We start from the raw sequence: 19,376 nt of genomic DNA on the forward strand, positions 1-19,376 counted from the left end.
TCTCAAAGAATAAAGTGAAGAGCAATCCATGAAGACCCTCATTGACAAACTCTGGCCTCCACATACACTTCAACACATGAGCACACACACTTGAACACATGCATACAATACACACATTCTATGTGAATGGTTGACTTGAGTTATATAGAAAATCAGCAAACGAATTTTGGTTTAGGAATAAGGTAGAATTCTTAATAATTTTTGAAATGGATCTGAATATAATCCAACATTGTGTAGTATATATTTATACAAAGTGGCAGTCTCAGCATTGATGAATGTGTATATATATAAATATTGGGACTGGAGATATGACTAAGCAGTTAAGAATACTTGTTACACTTGAAGAGGACCCAGGTTCACTTTTCAACATTCAAATCCTGCAGCTCACATGTACTTGGTTTGTATGTTATGTATGTTAACTTCAGCTGCAGGGGAATCCAAGCCTCTGCAGGCCTCCACAGGTACCTGCATGCATATGGTGCAAGACATACACATAAAATAAATACATATTTAGAAACAATTAAAAACTCTGAAAATGCTGAAGATACTTTATATCCCACAGCATTAAATATTCATCCAAGATTTAATTCTTACGTAAAAATAAATAAAAAGATCCATCTCATTAGCATGCAGATTTTTATCTTTAATACATGGTAAATATGTGTATTCCAGAAAGTTGTTTTATAATACATTTATTTTTATAATACATTTATCATTTATTATCAGGAAATACCTGATTAATATACATAAATATGCACACATATGCATATGCCAAAATCAAATAAAAATTTCTTGGGTGTAAAGGAGTTGTGAGTAGAAAAGCTGAAGAAGCCATGATCTAGAACATGTTCCCATTTAACATTCTAGGAGTTGGAGTATTCCTTATTTCTTGGTATCTACAGCTCTCTGAAGCCCCTTCCCACAGTGAGTGAAAGCTCAGCTTTGTACCCAGTGGGATTTTATAAACATAACAGAGTATGAGTTCTGAGGCTGGGCCATAAAAGATATCGTAACTGAACCTTGCTCTCTTGGATTTATCCCTCTGGGAGAAGTCGATCACCACATCATGAGGGCACTCAAGCAGCTCAAGGCTCATGGGTGAGGCTCCGTAGGCTTTCTGTCCACTTCAAACACCATGCAGGTCCTTCAGTCCCAGCATTCGGGTGACCACAACTAAGTCAAACATTTTGACTGTGGTCTCCCAAGAGACCTTCAGACAACCTCCCCCCAAAAAGCTGTTGCTGAATCCCTGGCCCAGAGAAACTGAGAGAGAATGTTTTTGGTTTTAAGAAAGTATGTTTGGAGATGATTTGTTATATGTAGCATTATAACATTGCCAGGTACTGAGCTTAAACATGGATGTAGAGCATGGTACAATACTGATAGCTGATACTGTGTGCTCTCAAGTGGGACAGTTTGATTTTGAATCCTGACTTGGTCACTAATAGCTTTAAGTCTTGGCCAAGTTTCTCAACATCTTTAACCCATCTATCTTTAATAGTTCAATTTTTTAAATAAAATGGAGGTGACATAACTATCTTATAGAACTGTGAATGTGAAATAACATATTAAATGCTTAGAAGAAAATACGGATCAGAGTAAGTAATTCATAGCCAGATACTAATGCTTGCTTCTGATGAGTTGGGTGAGAGACTTGTGACCTGGTCATTTAGAGGACATCATAGTGACTTATTCAATGTATTCTGAGAGCTACTGCAGAGGAGTAATTTAATCTGGCTGAGCCACAATTGGATTTCTGGTGAAAAGGGTTGAGAAGACTTTTGAAGGAAAGGAAAGTTCTCTAGGCAAAAGAAGTGATATGGGAGGGATGACTGCTGTAAAGGTAGCGTGCTGAGCTGTGCATGGTGCAGGAGTGGACCGTGAGAATGCTCACGTATGCTGAAGCACAGGTTGCCTGGTGCTTTAGAGAGCAAAGGGCATAATACGATTCTTGGGAAAAGTTGATACTGGACTATAGATCATGTTAAAGAATAGGGGATCGGTGTATTTTCTTTAGGAAGTAAAAAAAATAAAATCAATTTATTTTCTTAGTTATATTCTTAAAGATAATGGCTCAAAGAGGGGGAAAGTCAAGCTGCCTGGACAAGCTAAGAGTTTCTGACATGGCCTAAGAGAAAGATGGAGAGGACCTAATCTTGGGCACTGACCTTGCTAAGAGAGAGTTAGGGAATGGGCAAGTTAAATCTCGAGAGCCTTCTCTAGTAACTGAAAAATGATAATATATAATATCATGTTCAACCATTTCCATTTCTACTTGAAAAACTCACACCAAGTGGGTATAGTGGTCACACTGTGCACTCATCTATGCTGGGAACCTATTAATGTGCCTACTACGTGCACGTCTATTATGTAGAATTTCCACAATAGCTATACAACTTTGTACCATGCGTTCATTCTACAGAAGAGGAAACTAGAGGTCAGAGGGGTGAAATAATTTGCTGAAGATGCAACACTAGTAAACTGCAGGTGTATTAGTCAGGGTAAGAGACCCAGTAATTGCTCTGTTCTTGAGCTAGATGCTTCAGTTATCTCAAGATGACACTGAAATCCTGGACTGGGTGGGCTTCAGTTCGTGTTGAAAGGCTGAAGAAGCTTGGCTTTGATGTTAGCAAAGGATGGTAGCAACAATAACATCAGTGAAGTAGGTGCTCTCACCAGCAAGGAGTGAAGCTGGACAGGTAAAAAGCAACAGCTTTTCCTTGGGACCATCTTAAACGGGACTGCTGCTGGAGAGTACCACCCACTCTGTGGGAGGGCTTTTTCCCTCCTCACTGAATCCAAACCAGAGAATAGCTTATCTATACAGATGTACATCTCTTAGTTGATTCCAGATCCAATTAAATTGACAGCCAAGATGAAGCATCAAAGCAGGTATGGGAGGGTACCCAGTTTATTGATTGTATTATTTTAATCCTTACACTATACTGTTCAATGGGGTAAGAAATATGAGAATTATATGAGCGACACATGTGAATGTTTAGCAAGATATCTTCAAATAATCATTGAATATACTTTCACAAATTCCACTACTGGAGGATTCTTTCTCTTTTGATATGGCAAGACTATAGGATGTGAGGTCAGCCAGAAGGTAGTTGAATATCAGAAGGTGAGATGGAACCCATGTCCTATTGATCCCACGTCCACTGAAAGGCTGTGACAATGAATGCACTTTCCTTTTGCCACCTCTAAGCATGCTGCACACTGCAAGCCCTGGGTTTAAGTCCACCGCTTTCTTGGTCCCTTAGAATAAGGGGGTTTGAAGGTAGATTACTTGATAGGCAGATACTGTAACATGCCTTAGAAAGAATATTAAAGTGTATTCCCCAGAAAGTGAGCATTTCACAAAAATTTACAATAAGATTTCAAAAGTTTGTTGAGACGGATGAAGTTAAGTCACGAACAAACTCGCAACAGTTTGCAAAGTTGACAGATGGTATACTTAAAAAGCACCTGCTGGAGGTGTTTTAAGATTATCTCTGACCCAGGAGACAGCTAAGAACAATATTCTGTGAAGTCTTCATTAGTAAACAGTAGTATCTGCAACTGCTAAGCCCACAGTCTCCTAAAAGCCCATTACTAAGGAGCAGTGGCTGTAGGGCCTCAGTCTGCTGCCTGTGAGGTATCTGCAAACGGCTGCTTCCTTGTAATGGACCAGGCAGGCTTGCTGCAGGTAGGCAACAGAAAGGATAGGATGATTGTTAGGGTCTATCTGACGCGAGTGAAGGTGTGAGTGGGTACCGGCTGAGAGCGCTCTGGCTGTGAGCTAGAAGGTGAGCACCAAGATCCTGGAACACAACCGTGGGAGACAGGAACTCAGGGTCAGGCTCACTAATCTATCTTCATGTTCCCAGCCTTATGTGACCGCCCTTGAAAAAGAAAGTTGTCGTTTATTTTTGTAGGATGCAACTTAAATATCACTTACTACAGAAACTCTTGCACTTCTAGGAACGTACCCTTAAAGAAGGTCACAGAATTGAAAAGAAAAGTTCTTTGCCACCCAAGAGGTGTGTTTGTTTTTTAATGTTGCAACTTGAATCTAGGACCTCAAGCAACTAAGGAAGAACATCAACACTAAGCTATATTCCCAGTCCTGTTTTCTTTTTTCATTTTATGCCTTTACCATCAACAGACATATGTATTGGTGAGTTTGCATCTTAAGGGATGACATTGGAAGAGACTTAACAAAGAAACTGTGAGTTTTTTGTTTTTGTATAACTTATATGGGGGAATTGGAGCCGTGTCATTATTGATGAAATCATTATCAAATAAACAGATAGGGCTTTAGTGGGACACACAGGCATTCATTAATATATATTTGCCTAATATTCCCAGGACTAGGCCGAGCATCACTGATGTTAGTGTCATTGTTTCCTACCTAGGGTAGCACTTATTTATATGAAAGGACCAGACAGAGCTTCATACTGGGGTGGAGGCAGGGATTTGTATTTTCTCTGTTTCAGAAAGTTGAACTACTTAAAGTGTGTTTATTGGGGACCAGCAACATCACCACTACTTGTGACAAATGGGTATTGTTTGGACCCTTTTTACTAAATAATAAACTCTGGTGATTATGCACCAGCCCCTTGAATCTTAGTAAGATTTTAATCGCCAAATGACTTTGAAAGATGCCAAATGCTGAGAACGATTGTGCCTAAAATTCTGCCAATACAAAATAGGTCAGACTTAGAGGATGAAAGCAGTGTTTTTAATTTCTTTTCATTTGCCAGGGCCTATTCCAATTTTAATACTGAAAACTACTATATTCCAGGCATCTTTTTAGTCCAGGACAAATGGGATTGGTTGCTAACTCTGGGAAAGGCGAGAGATGGCGTTTGTTGTGGAATAAGGCTGATATGACAGACATAGAATAGAATGGTCATCAGAGAAAGCTGCGAGATGGAGGGCAGATTTCAGAATCTGCTTTCTGTTTGTCCGCTCGAGGCCGCTAGATCTGGTGGCAGGAGGTTACCTGCAGGATGCCAACAGATGGCTAAGACATCTTGCTGAATCCCATGACAGGCGACACAGCTGGTAGAACGAGATACTTTCTGGAAATGGGAAGGTTGGCATTCACCAAACTATTGCGAGATGCCAACTTGAGTAAAAAGCTGCTATTAATCTTAGCAGTAATGACAATGAAATCCTTTTATAACAACATCGAAAAAGGCATAACCCAAAGTGCTTTGTAACTGCAGCATTTTTCATGCCCCAACTGATGCCACCACTCAAGAAGAGTGCTATTGAGGTTAGCCAATAACCAGAATTGATACTGAACAGGATATAATACTTATTCTCTTTTAGCATTCATCCTGGACTTTTCAAGGCAATTACAACTAAATGTATATTTTTCCTTTAGCACAATCATATCTTTTTAGGTCATATAAAGGTTAATCTTGGAAAGCATAGCCTGAAGAAAGTTCATGGAAAAATACCATATCCCAAATATGTGATAACAGAGGTGGAATAAACCAGGAGGGCTGAGCTATGGTTCAGTTATCTTAAACATGATCAGTTCTTTACTGTTTGCACGGTCAAGTTACAAGTGGACAACATCATAGATATTACACCTCAATAGATTTGGGCAAGAGCATTGGTCAGTATTCTAATTTGTAGTTGGAGTTAAGAATAGTTATTCTGATAGAAACTGGTGGGACTCAGTAATACAAATGGTTGGTTGAAACTCAGAAGCCCATTCCCAGTGTTCTTGATTGAGCAGGTCTGGGACAGAGGTTCAATATTTCCATCTCTAACAAGTGCCCAGAGAATTCTGATGTTGCCGGTCTGCAAACCACATTTTGAAAACAAGTGTCCTAAGATTTCCTGCCTCAAAAGTCAATTGATTTTATTTTTTATCAACTATATCTTCTACTCATTAGTATAGATGTTTATATAAATAATGCCCCCTCTCCAAACTCCTCTGTACATCTTCTTTGAATCCTGTATTTCTTTTCTTTGTACATTAGAAAGCATAGAATAGGTTCACATTTTTCTTTAGGTCTTTCAAGATACCATTGTTCAGTAGCATTCTCTTATTCTCTAGACTATATATACTTTGATAATGTATGATGTTTGTATTATCAGAACTTAATTATGTGGCTTAGAATATCACAGAGACTCGGTAAATATTGGTGGTCAGTAGTTCCATCATCATGACCAAACCCAATGCTTGAGATAGTTTTTATAATGTGTTTAATACGCTGACAATTCTGAATTTAGAATAATAAGTTACATTCACTTAGTGAGTTATAGAGATAGAAACTATTGAACAGGGTAAATGAAACAACTAAATGTATAAGCAGAATGTAGCTACAAGTGAAACTCAACAAGAAGCAATGCCTTACTCACTAGGATGGCAGATCATCAATAACTTTCAAGTACAGACTTATATTTGGCTTCATTTGATCATATAAGACTAGTGCCTAAGCCTTTGAAAATAAAATAGTTGTCATAATATGCACTAAATCAAAGCCTTTATTAATAATGAACAACTCCATTCAAAAGCCAAATATTCAATTAATTGAAAAAGTAATAATGCAGTAGAATATTGTATGGACATCATCAGCCCTTGAACAACAAATATTACCCACAAGCACATTTTTTGTATTTATTGAGATCTCTGCTCCCCTCCCATCCTCTACCCTCCCCTTCAGCCCTTTCCCAAGGTCCCCATGCTCCCAATTTACTCAGGAGATCTTGTCTTTTTCTACTTCTCATGTAGATTAGATCTATGTATGTCTCTCTTAGGGTACTCATTGTTTTCTGGTTCTCTGGAATTGTGATTTGTAGGCTGGTTTTCTTTGCTTTATGTTTAAAAACCACTTATGAGTGAGTACATGTGATAATTGTCTTTCTGAGTCTGGGTTACATCACTCAAAATGGTGTTTTCTAGCTCCATCCATTTGCCTGCAAAATTCAAGCTGTCGTTATTTTTTTCTGCTTTGTAGTACTCCATTATGTAAATGTACCACATTTTCCTTATCCATTCTTCAGTCGAGGGGCATCTAGGTTGTTTCCAGGTTCTGGCAATGACAAACAAACCTGCTATGAACATAGTTGAGCACATGTCCTTGTGGCACGATTGAGCATCCTTTGGGTATATACCCAAAAGTGGTATTACTGGGTCTTGAGGAAGGTTGTTTCCAAATTTTCTGAGAAATCACCACACTGACATCCAAAGGGGCTGTACCAGTTTGCACTCCCACCAGCAATGCAGAAGTGTTCCCTTTACCCCACAACCTCTCTAGCATAAGTTGTCATCAGTGTTTTTGATCTTGGCCATTCTTACAGGTGTAAGATGGAATCCCAGAGTTGTTTTGATTTGCATTTCTCTAATGACTAAGGATGTTGAACATTTCCTTAAGTGTCTTTCAGCTATTTTAGATTCCTCTGACAAGCACATTTTTATAAGAACTCAAAGACCCATATACTTAGTCATTGAAGAACCCCAAGTTTATCTCTATAGAAAGGAGTTACAGCAAGTCCAAACCTTTTATTCAGTTCTTGACTTTGTACCGCAGCCTACATAATCTCAAGCGCATTTGGATTCTCCTTTTGAAATGTCCCTATTACTTTTTGTGGGGGACTGAACTTTGCATCTGCCACTGTCATTTCTGCCATAGAGGCATCTGGAAGAATCCTAACTAAATAATTTAATAATGCTAATCCCTTCACCAGAGTCAGAAGGGATATTGAACGAAATGGTTCTGGATTTAGAAACGTTTGCGTTGCTTTGCTTTTTGTTAATAAATTTTCATGAAATTTGACAGGAAGAAGGGAGAATGTTAGTGTGCTGGGCTTTGAACACTGGCAATAGAAGTTTGAGGCCTTCCGTCTTTGAGCAGTGTGACTAAACACAGAAACCAAAGGAAAATATGTGGGAGTCCTCCTCAAGGATGTCTTTAAAAGCAATAGGATTTGTGTCGATATGAAAAAGTGAAACTTCTGAGTAAGAGAAACCTCTGCAAAGCAGTGTTTCCAGAGCGTTTGCTATGAGATGATTACCTTGAATTGTAGTCTCAAGGTTACGTGGCATAAATGCATGCTGCAGCTACAGGGAAAGAGCAAAAACGAGAGAGGAAAGAAATTGCTATTAGGGTCAGGATTCACAGGTCAAGAATTTTTGTCTAGTTTTGTCCAATTTTCCCTCCTCAGTTTGTTCCATAAACATTAGAAAGGACAGTATACTTCATTTCAATTCTTTGCTGGGAAAGTATAGAGGACCCAGGGGAAATAGTGTGGTAGAACTTACCTAAAGGTAGGCAGGACTTCTCGGTGTGTTCATAGTTGCCCATTGTGTCTATGTTCTCATGTGTGTCCACTCGTGAGTGTTGTGGCTAGATTATGAGTAGTGTCTTCACTGATTGTTCTCCCTAGTTTCTAAAACAATGTCTCTCACCGATTGGCTAGACTGCTGCACTGAGATTACAGGCCTTTTCCGTGGGTGCTGGGGATTCCCAACTTAAGTCTTCATGCTTGTATGGACAGCATTTTATTCACTGAGCCATCTTCCCAGCCTTCACACTGCTTTTTGATGGACTCTGTGTTGGCTTCAAAACCATACGAGTTCTGCCATCATAGCAAGAGCCAGCACAGCTCTCATCTAGAAAGAACATGAAAGTCAAACTTGAATAATGGAACACATTCCAGATCTGGCACTGAGGATGGAAGCTTCAAGAAGGAATTCATTGGTAGCACTTAATGCACCATGCACTTTTGATTTCTGCCAACAAAATATTATCGTAACTACAGGTAATGCTTCAACCTTAGCCACCCTTTTAAAGTTCATACAGTAGGGATTCCATCCACTTCACAGATAATTGCCAGGTGTTCTAGCTCTGAGGGTATTACATTGAAAAAATAATAAGACTAAATAAAATGAAAAATCCCTCGACCAGGCCATGAATTTGAAAGAGAACAAGGAGGGGCATGTGAGAAGGTTTGATGGGAGGACAAGGAAGGAAGAAATGGTGTAATTATATTATAATCTTAGAAACAAAAGAAAGAATTTAAAAATCCCATTATATTATGAAACTTGAAATTCATGTGGCGAGATTGGTTGTCTATTAAGATGGAGAGTAGCTGAGTGTTACAGTGAGTTGCAGAAGATAGCACCAGGGGGGTGAGGTGACATTTGAATAAATAGCTAAAGTAAGCCCTGCAGAGAGTGGCAGAAAGATAGATCAATGTTGGGCAGAAATGGGTGGAGATGAGGGAGAATTATTCCTGCTTGACATATCCCTATATAGTGTGAATTTGTTAGCCCTGAGTATATTCATTTACTTTCTCAATGTTTGAGTGATGGGATAATTGATTAATTTTATTTTCTTCTTTATATGCTTTGTACTTAAGAAATCTAATTGGTGTGATTTTACAATAAGATGGATGCCGAAAGCTCTGAAACATTGAGACATTTAATTTCCCCTGAAAAACTGTAGCTAGAGTCAGGCTGTGATTTGATGACTATAGAAGTCAGATGGTTGAACTTGGGGTTATCACCCACTAAATGTGATTGGTTCTTTAGCAATGATGCTAGCAACCAGGGCAGTTTACATTCGATGGTCAGCATTTGGCTGCGCTCCAGTGAAGTTAGTCAGTATTCACTGATAGAAGAGTTATGAGAAAGTTTTAGTCAAAATGAGATGTTGACCCAGGTAGAAACCTAGAAGCGGGGCCTTGTGGCTTTCCCGGGTGCAAATTAGAGAAAGAGAAGTGATCACAATAAATAATGAGGGGATTACAGCATAGAGGCGCCAATATTTTATTTTGTTACAATTGGACTCATTGAAATTCTATAACTAAAAAAAAAATAAAAAAAAGAAATTCTATAACTACAAGCCTTATTTTTTGCTAGAAATAGAAATGGAATTTGTGAGTGTTAACTATAGAAGAACAAAACAACACCATGTAAGCTTAGTTAACTGTTTTTATATAGATTTTAGAAGAATTTTTGGTAAACACACACAATTCTAAAACAGCTAACTTTGATGATAAAAGTTGGTACCATTGATTGATCAAAATGTTTACCCAGAATCTAAATTTTTTCCAAAAGATGATTACTGCAACCATTTTTTTTCCTGTATTTGACAGGTACATTGTATATGCACACACATACACAAAAATATGCATGTATATGTATATACTAACAGGTTAGCCATTAAATACTGTTTATATCTCCATGTCCATACCTGGCATTATTCCAACAACAGCTCCTGGAAAATTTTTCATGCTAGAATTTTAAGACTGGCCTTTTTCTTCTTCATTTGCTACATAATAGTCTTCGGTGTGGTCTTAACTATACACTATGCAACAGTGAACTCCAGAGTGTTCTTGGACAAACTCTTGGGCAGTGGTACTTCAAGTGTGGTGCCTAGACTACTATATACAGTGGTAGAGATGGACATTTGAAGCCCTATTCCAAACTAACTAGTAACTAGAGAGACCTACAAAGTGACGCTTAGTAAAGTTAAACAGGATCTGATTCTTCTATGTGATAACAGTTGAGGGCAGCTACCACATGTGAGTACTTCCCTGCTATACCATGACATGAATTTGTAAAGACCACTGCAGTCTACAAAATTATGTAATAAAAGCCACAGAGCTTACAGGGAAATGAGTATGGGACATACAACAATCAAAAATTTATTAATTGGTGCTGGAGAGACGGCTAAGTTATTAAGAGGGCATTTTGCTCTTATAGAAGACTCCAGTTGAGTTGCCAGCATGCACACTGGACTGCTCACAACTTCCTGAAACTCCAGCTCCATACAGATCCAATGTCTTTGGGTTCTGAGGACAATGGCACATACATGAACATACCTACCCATACACCGGCACATGATTAAAAATAAATATGAAAAAAACCTTATCACTCACAAATTTCAAATGAAAAGTGGGGGTCTACTCAGAAACATAGCATATTTTTATGTGTTAAATGGGCAAATATACAAATACTATGATAAAATTGCCACTTTCTCTTGGAAGGAAGTGGTATTTGCTATGACATTTGGTGTTTGGGGAGCTGCCTCTTTTTTGAATTTATTTATTTTAAAAAAACTATCTTTTCTCATTTTACATATCAATCCCAGTTCCCATTCCCTCCCCTCCTCCCGTTTCCTTCATCCCCTTCATCCACTCCTCAGAGAGGGTAAGGCTTCCTTCCCATGTGCAGTTAACAAATCCTAGCACATTGCTTTGAGGCAGGCTCAAGGCCTTCCCCACTGTATCTAGGCTGAGCAAGGTATTACTCCAAAAAGAATAGGTTCCAAAAAACCAGTACATGCAGCAAGAATAAATCCTGGTGCCACTGCCAGTGGCCCCATAGTCTGCCCCAGCCACATAACTGTCACCCATATTCAGAGGGCCTAGTTTGGTCCTTTGCTGGTTCCTTCACTGTCAGGCCTGAGCCAGTGAGCTCCCCTTAGCTCAGGTCAGCTGTTTCTGTGGGTATCCCCATCATGGTCTTGGACCCTTTGCTCATATTATCGTTCCTCCCTCTTTTTGGCAGGACTTTGGGAGCTCAACCCAGTGCTCCACTGTGAATCTCTGCCTCTGTTTCCATCAGTTGCTGGATGAAGGCTCTATGGTGACATTTAAGATAGTCATCAATCTGAGTACAGGGCAAGGCCAGTTCAGGCCCCCTCTTCACTATTGCTTAAGGTCTTAGCTGGGGTCATCCTTGTGGGTTCCTGGGAATTTCTCTAGTGCCAGGTTTCTTGCTAGACCCATAATGGCTCCATCAATCAAGACATCTCTTTCCTTGTTCTGCCTCTTTCCTTCCCCCATCTTGACCATCGGGTTCCTCAAGTTCTCTTCCCCCCTCCCCTTCTCCCCTCAAGAGTTATCATGTAGTGGTAGAAGAGTTACCTGAAGTCGACAGTTTTGACAACAGATGTGGCTTTTAAAGCACAAAGTGACGGAAAATAGTTGAGCATGCCGAAGTGTACAGACATGAGCACTTTGTCATCTCCCAGGTAGCTCAGGACAGGTGGCTTCTGCTTTGGGCAGGAATGGAGGTGCGCATAAGCAAAAATGCAAAACCGGAGCTTCGTCTCGGAATTGCCCCACTCTATCTGCTGTGTTGGAAGAAAATTGTCTTGTCTTTTCACTAATAAAACACAGTCTGTTAGAGTAGAATTGAAATCATACATGTGTTCATACATCTATCCATTATATACACTACATAGGAATGTCATATACTGCACCAAATGTCATGTTTCTCCTTAGTTTATTATCTCTTAGAGTTCTCAAAACATCACAGAGATTTAATCCTTTAAAATATGCTTGCAACAACTTTCCCTCCTACCATACTTCTTACAAAGTAATCTTTTCCAACCCTCCGCCCGTCTCTCAATTTCTCTCTCTCTCTCTCTCTCTCTCTCTCTCTCTCTCTCTCTCACACACACACACACACACACACACACACACACACACACACAGTGTGAGGAATGCTTCCCATAAACACATTGATACACTGATTTTAAAAAGGGGACTTTAAAAGTCTGGGACATGTGATGAGTGGTTTTGCAATGGGGAAACACTGAAATAGAATGAATTTGTGCGGAAACAGAACAGACACCTATGAGAGAGTGTGTGGTGGGAAAGTATTCCCTTTTCATTTATTTATTTCTCACTTCCACTTTTGCTAATACAACTTATTCACTTTATAAGATAAGATATTGAATTGACCCCGTTGGGATTTCCATCTATCATTCTTGCTAGTTGACATCTCCAAAAGATGCAGCTTACACTGTTAATCCATTCACTTCAGCAAAACATGCCTAAGGGCATCGAATTCTTCCGTTTATCACTATTGAGTTTCAAGGCCCTGACAAGTTGAGAAGATGTAGCTGATCAGGCTGATGTGACGGCCTCAGCACTGGAGACTGGGACCCCTAAGACACCAAAGCTGCCGCCGTGAAGGCTTATGCAGGTGTCAGATGTTTTCCTGTGACAAGGTTGGCGGTGGACATAACTGCTTCCAGCTGGGCACATTACCAGGCAGGGAAGCCATAATGACTGAATAATTAAATCACATTGGTTTCTGATCATTGTTCTTATTAGAAAAATATCATTGCTTTGGGGTGATTTATTATGTGAAGTGGAATTTTCATATAAACACCATGATTTGCATTTATATATAATATATATTTGCATATATATATGTATCAGAATAGCTTACTAAAATCAAATCTCCAGAAAAAGAGGATGGGCTATCCATGTAAAGATGCCAAAGATGTTTAAGGGAATGTAAAAATTATAAAGATTAAAGTAACATTGCCCCTTGAAATTCAAACATATTTGCTATGCTTTCCTTTATTTGAAAGCAGCAGGGAGAGAGAAGCATTAACTCGCTCCATCTCTGTTTTGCAATTAGGTTTATGTACCTTGAAATCTCAAAGTCTGATATTATTAATAAAAGACACAGAATAGAAGAGTTTTGGGAAACGAGTACTTCATCTCTAAATGCAAGACTTGCTTCCCTGCCTTCATTTCCCCTCGAAGTGTCCTGGCATGGAGGGGCGGTAGAAGGTTGAGCAGAGCGCAGAGGAGCATTTTAATTCATAAAAGAACATTTCGTCTCATGGGGCCTAGAGCAGCTGCTCTCAAGCAGACAAGGACATTGCAGAAAGTCTCTTTCCCTCTTTCCCCTTTTCTCCCTCTTCCCTCCTCTTTCTCTCGCCTTTGAATTCCCAGCTGTAATGACTGTTTCGCACAACTCCAAGGATCAGCTCAGGGCACACAGTTTAGTAGTGACTTGGAAGGACAAAGCCGCGTGTTTCTCGCATTCTTCTATCTCCAAGGCCAACTAACTAATTTCTGGGGCTTAGTGTAAAATGAAGATGTGTGGCCTCTTGTGCGGGAAGCTGCATGAATGCTGCCACGAGGGTTAAAATGGAGAGTGTCCTCCTCTCTTTTGACTCATCAACAGTGTTTTGATTTGCCATTTACTGCTGTTCTTAGGAACGCTAAAATTTTATGTCATTAACATGAATTTTACCTTTTATCTTTGTATGCTCCAAAGCAAGTCTTGAATGTGAATAGGATCACTTTTAACTTGTGTAAGGAATTTCTAAAATGACACACTTTGTATTATGCAGTACATACCTGGCATATTTTTTAATCAGAAAGCTAGAAATACTACACATAACTAATTCAGTTATTTTTATGCTACTGTTGTTACTGCTACTACTAAGTTTACTAGTCCATTCTTTTTGGTGGTATTAGTGCTGCCCCCCAAATACTATACAGTGTTCTACTATTGAGCTGTATCCTCGGTCTTTTATTCTTTATTTTATTTATTTATTTATTGGGTTTTTTTTTGAGACAGGGTTTCTCTGTAGTTTTGGAGCCTGTCCTGGAACTAGCTCTTGTAGACCAGGCTGGCCTTGAACTCACAGAGATCTGCCTGCCTCTGCCTCCCAAGTGCTTGGATTAAAGGAGTGCGCCACCACCGCCTAGCTGGCCTTTTATTCTTAATTATTTATCTACCAGCACTTTTCACCTTTACATTAGTGATGAATAAGGAGAGACTAAGAGGTAAAGAAATGAGATATGCTTTCCTTTCCTTCTATGTTACCAATTTTAGTTTGAAAATTTGGGCAATATGGGAAAGTATGAAGAGACAATGAGATGGAGAACTCTAATCATTCTGTTTCTTAGAAGTTAATAATATTAACTTCTTTTAGTGATCTAAGCAAATTCCAGTTAACAGGGAAAGCACAGCCTCTTGAGGCTATCCAAGTCTAGAACTGTTGAGTTCCAAGTAACACGAAAATATGCTGGTTAGGCTGCATCTTGCTAGACTCCCCCCTGTGTGAAACAACTGAAATATTGTACTCCTTGGGTGTGCAAAGGGCCCCTAGGAACAGCTGGTGTACACATCATGTGCATCTATTCTTTGCACACACATGCTTCATGATTGCCTTTGAACCCACATAGGAAACACAAGTTCAAGATTCAACTACAAAGACAGTCAAGGCAATGACATAAACTACCATATCGAATGTGTAACTATTCTTTATGTCTGTCATGTGTGGCAGAAACCTATAGACATCTGGGAACCTACTGGCTATCCTGCAGCCTATGGGTGCCATACGAAGGGGCCCACTTCCTAGTAGGCTGGACTCTACTAATAGCTTATCTATACAAATTGTCCTTGAAATGATTCTGAGTTTGAAAGGTGAATTAACATCACTTTTAAGTAGATATCTTGGATATCCGATGAATTCATAAGGAATGCAGTTTGGCTGAGCTTGGTAGTTGGTACCAGAGTATGGCTATTGAATCATCTTCTCTGCATCCTTAACATTTTTCTTGTTTGCTTGCCATCCTCTCAGGATTTCCAGCTGGTGAGCTGCAGAAGCCTTTCTTTTGGGGAACAGAATACCCTCGGTGAGTAAATTAGAAAGGACTCCAGTCCTTGACAAGTTAGCAAAGGAGAACTTGTCACTTTGGCCAATGACAGACTATAGACTGTCTTCAAATTCTAAGTGACATGGCAACTCTTACAAAGGAAACCATTTAATTGGGGCTGGCATGCAGTTCAGAGGCTCAGTCTGTTAGTGTCATGGTGGTAAGCATAAAGGCATTCGGGCAGGCATCGTGCTGGAGATGTAGCTGAGACTTCTACATCCTGATCAGCAGGCAACAGGAAGAGAGACACTGGGCCTGGCTTGAACTTCTAAAACCTCAAAGCCTACCCACCAGTGACACATGTCCTCTAACAAGGCCATATCTACTCCAAAAATGCCATACCTCTTAATAGTATAACTCCCTTTGGGATCTGTTTTCATTCAAACCACCACATTCCAGTCCGTGGCCCCCATAGACTAGTAGCCATATCATAATGTAAAATGCATTTAGTTCAACTTCAAAAGCTCCCATAGTTTGTCACTGTCTCAGTATTGTTTAAAAGTCCAAAGTTGAAAGTTTTCTCTGAAACTCACGGTAATCTTTTAAACAGTCAATTCCAAGTCAATGGTTATTCAGCCGTAAGAAGGCATTGGAGATCTTATTAGTTTTCATCCGGTATTTGTTTTCTGATCCTTGTTCCCAGAGTATTTGACTAGATGGGAAAGTCAATTTTCTACACAGGATTTTCTTTTTCATTGCATTTCATCACTTGAAAGATTGCTGGGATAGAAGGAAATGGGCTAAAACCTTTCTGGGTGAAGAAACTGAAGAAAGGGGAGAAAGGTGCTTTCTGGGATGGCAGAGGGTGACTTGGCTGCTCAAGTCTACAAAGAGAAGTCATGTAAAAAAGATTTTAGTTTCATATCGGAGGGCTCTGAATGTCTAGTGAGGAATTTAGAACAGAAAATACTAAAGTTTCTAAAGAAGTGAGGTGATTAAATGTGTCATTAGAAATACAGCCAGCATAGCTGTACCATATAGGTCAGAAGGGACACGTTTGGACTTAGGGACAGCTGTTCGCAAACAGGCCATAGATGTATGTAATTGGTACTTTCTCTATAGAGTGGAGTTTCTCATAATATACCTTGTCAACAGTACCATTACTTTCTTATATGCCTTTTTATGTTCTGTGGTCCTTTAATGCAGGGAAAAAATTCGTCTTGATTTTAGGAGTTGAATCACTTGTGTTTGCATTTTGATATATGAGTACTTTTATATGATTATAAGCTAAATATCTCATACATATAGTAATCAGAGAGATATAATGGTTGTGTTTTAATTGGGCTTCCTCAGAAGCTGCCCCTGCCATGAGGGTTTAAATAGCTCTTTTGGAACATGGTGCCCGGAAACCCCAGCAGAAGATGGGCAGGTGCCACAGAGAGGGGAGGAAAATGACATGTGTCCTATGAGTCTGTTATGGCTGGAAAAGTGAGCTAGCACTAAAACTATACAAGCACGAAGCCTATCCTTGTATAATCCAACCTAGATTTCACTAGGTTAAACGCAAGGTGCATTTTTTTTTTTTAATTTCTGGGGAATAAAGTATTTCCTTGTCTTTTCTGACTTTTAGAGCAGGGTGCACATTCCTTTGTCCATGGCCTTCCTCCTCATCTTAAAAATGTCAAAGTAGCATTCCCTTTGACATAAATATTTGTCTCTTCTTTTCTTAAAAACACTTGGGGTTACTTTGGGCCCACTCAGATAATTCAGAGTTATCTCTCTCTTTTAAGGTCATCTGGTTAGTAGCCTTAATTTCATCTGCAACCCTGATTTATCTTTGTCATGTAACATACCATATTCACAGGTTCCAGGAATTAGCATCAGGGCATCGTGGGGAAGCCATTATTCTGCTTGACTCATGCGTGCTATAAAGTTAACAGATCATAATGGGCAACTGGAAATCAGTCTTGCTGGGGAACTACAGAACATGCTTCAAGATAAGGGGGCTAGGTTATCTGTCTTCTAGGCCACATTACATCAGTGATTTAGAGGTGCTGCCCAGGGGATTCCCTGGTAGTACCCACCATACGTGGCTGGAGAAGCTCTTTGGCAGCTCCTTTTCAGTTGGCACTTAGAAGCAGAGAGGCCAGTGCACTGAGACATGCTGTATGCTGAGGGAACGTAGGCAGGCAGCAAAAGAGTCTACTGCAGGGAAGTGCTATTGTTTTTTTTTGTTTGTTTGTTTGTTTTTTTTATTTTTGAGACAGGGTTTCTCTGTGGCTTTGGAGCATGTCCTGGAACTAGCTCTTGTAGACCAGGCTGGCCTTGAACCCACAGAGATCTACCTGCCTTTGCCTCCTGAGTGCTAGGATTAAAGGCTTATGCCACCACCGCCTGGCAGGGAGCCTCTATTGTTAGTGAAAATGGAAGTTATTGGTTTTGTAACCCCCAATCCTTAGCTGAATAGCTTTTTTGCAGTATTCAGGCATTTGGATTCTGATTTTTTCCATGATTAAGATTAGAAATGTATACACTAAATTCATGAAATTAGACACTTAAGTAATTCTCTAAGATCACTTCAGACTGAAAAAAAATACTGGCATTCTTTGATTCTGCTTACCATAGATAATTTAACTGAGTTTCCAATTGTTATGTAACTTTACCTGAAAACTTGGAAATAGTCTGGTTATGTTTGCAAGTTATTGATTCAGTGATTTGTTTATTTGGTCCAAGGACAGGGGATTTTTATAGAATCATACAAATCAGAAACTTAAGAATTCTTGATAGTGTCTGCTAGAACTACATTGGGTGGCGCCATAGCTGATACCTGAGTGAGCCACCCACTTTCTATTAATATACCACTTCAGTGAGTACCTGATAAACATCATTTGTGTACTTTGCTGTGGGAATATAGAAAGGATAGAAATTACAGTTCAGTGAGTTTCCCATCTATTTTCTCTTAGTTGATGGATAGCTTCCAGAACTGAAGGAATAGGTTTCCTTTTGCTCAACCTGCTGATAGTTGCCTTCGTGTGAGTGTTGGGTCTAATTGGGAGGTCAGAGATAAGCCAAATCATTTCCAAAGGCAAGAATTAGGAATGGAAATGACCTTCAGCCACATGACCCAAAGGTGTTCCCAGAAATTGTCACCCTCGCTTCCCTCTTAGTATCTTCATTTCCCAAGTTCTATAGGAAACTTATTTGGATATGGTTAACCTCAAGGCTTGATGACTCTGCTTTCTGTGTTTTGGGGGAAATGCCATTCTTTGGTTCATGACTTAAAAATAAGAACTTAGAAGAGGGATTGCAACATGGCATAGCTGTTAAGAGCACTGGTTGCTCTTCCAGAGGATCTGGGTTGAATTCTCAGCATCCACACAGTGGCTCACAATTCCCCTTGTACATAGTATGCAGACATGTGCAGGCAAAACACGCATACAGATAAAATAAAATCAATAGTCAAAGAAGGAACTTGGCAATATTTGAATTTGGGGTTTGCAATCTTTTTTTATTTATTTTTTTTATTTTTGTGGCCTCAAAGTTGCCGGTCTGGAAGTTTCTATGTAAGTAAGGCTAACGTTGAACTTGTGATCTTCTTGCCTTTCCCCCTAAATTACAGGATTACAGGAATTCTATTTTGTCTTTTGGAAAGAAAATTAAGTGACAAATACTTTTCTGTGTTTAGGGATGTCGGCAGGTGTTCATCCCATGACTGTACTGAACCAATAGGTTGAAAGCACAGTTGAGAAACTCTAGAAAAATGTGTAGAAGAAACTTTTCATTTGGAACTACCCTAAGAAGTAATAGGTTCCATTAGAGAAGTGAACTCCTAATCATTGGAAAGATGCAAACCGATGTCTTACTACTCTTTGAAGGTTTTACTGTTTGGTTAGTTGGTTTGGGCTTTTTGAAACAGGCTCAACATATAACCCAGGCTGGTCTCACACTCCTATCAGTATCTCAAATGCAGTGCCAGGATTAGAGGCATGTGTTCCTATGTCCTA

The 19,376-nt window shown here is 39.5% G+C and overlaps 1 protein-coding gene across 1 annotated transcript in view; it reads left to right on the forward strand.

Moving 5' to 3' along the window:
- The window catches only part of Phex (phosphate regulating endopeptidase homolog X-linked), a 214,012-nt gene that overhangs the window by 178,983 nt on the left and 15,653 nt on the right, over window positions 1–19,376 (forward strand). Inside the window, exon 16 of the mRNA XM_041642476.1 lies at window positions 15,357–15,411. Coding sequence (XP_041498410.1) covers window positions 15,357–15,411 — 55 coding nt within the window. The remainder of the gene's footprint in view (window positions 1–15,356; window positions 15,412–19,376) is intronic.

Source organism: Microtus oregoni, unplaced genomic scaffold (genome assembly GCF_018167655.1).
Source record: "Microtus oregoni isolate MIOR12 unplaced genomic scaffold, Mior012 000074F_ref0000038, whole genome shotgun sequence".
Classification (NCBI taxonomy): domain Eukaryota; kingdom Metazoa; phylum Chordata; class Mammalia; order Rodentia; family Cricetidae; genus Microtus; species Microtus oregoni.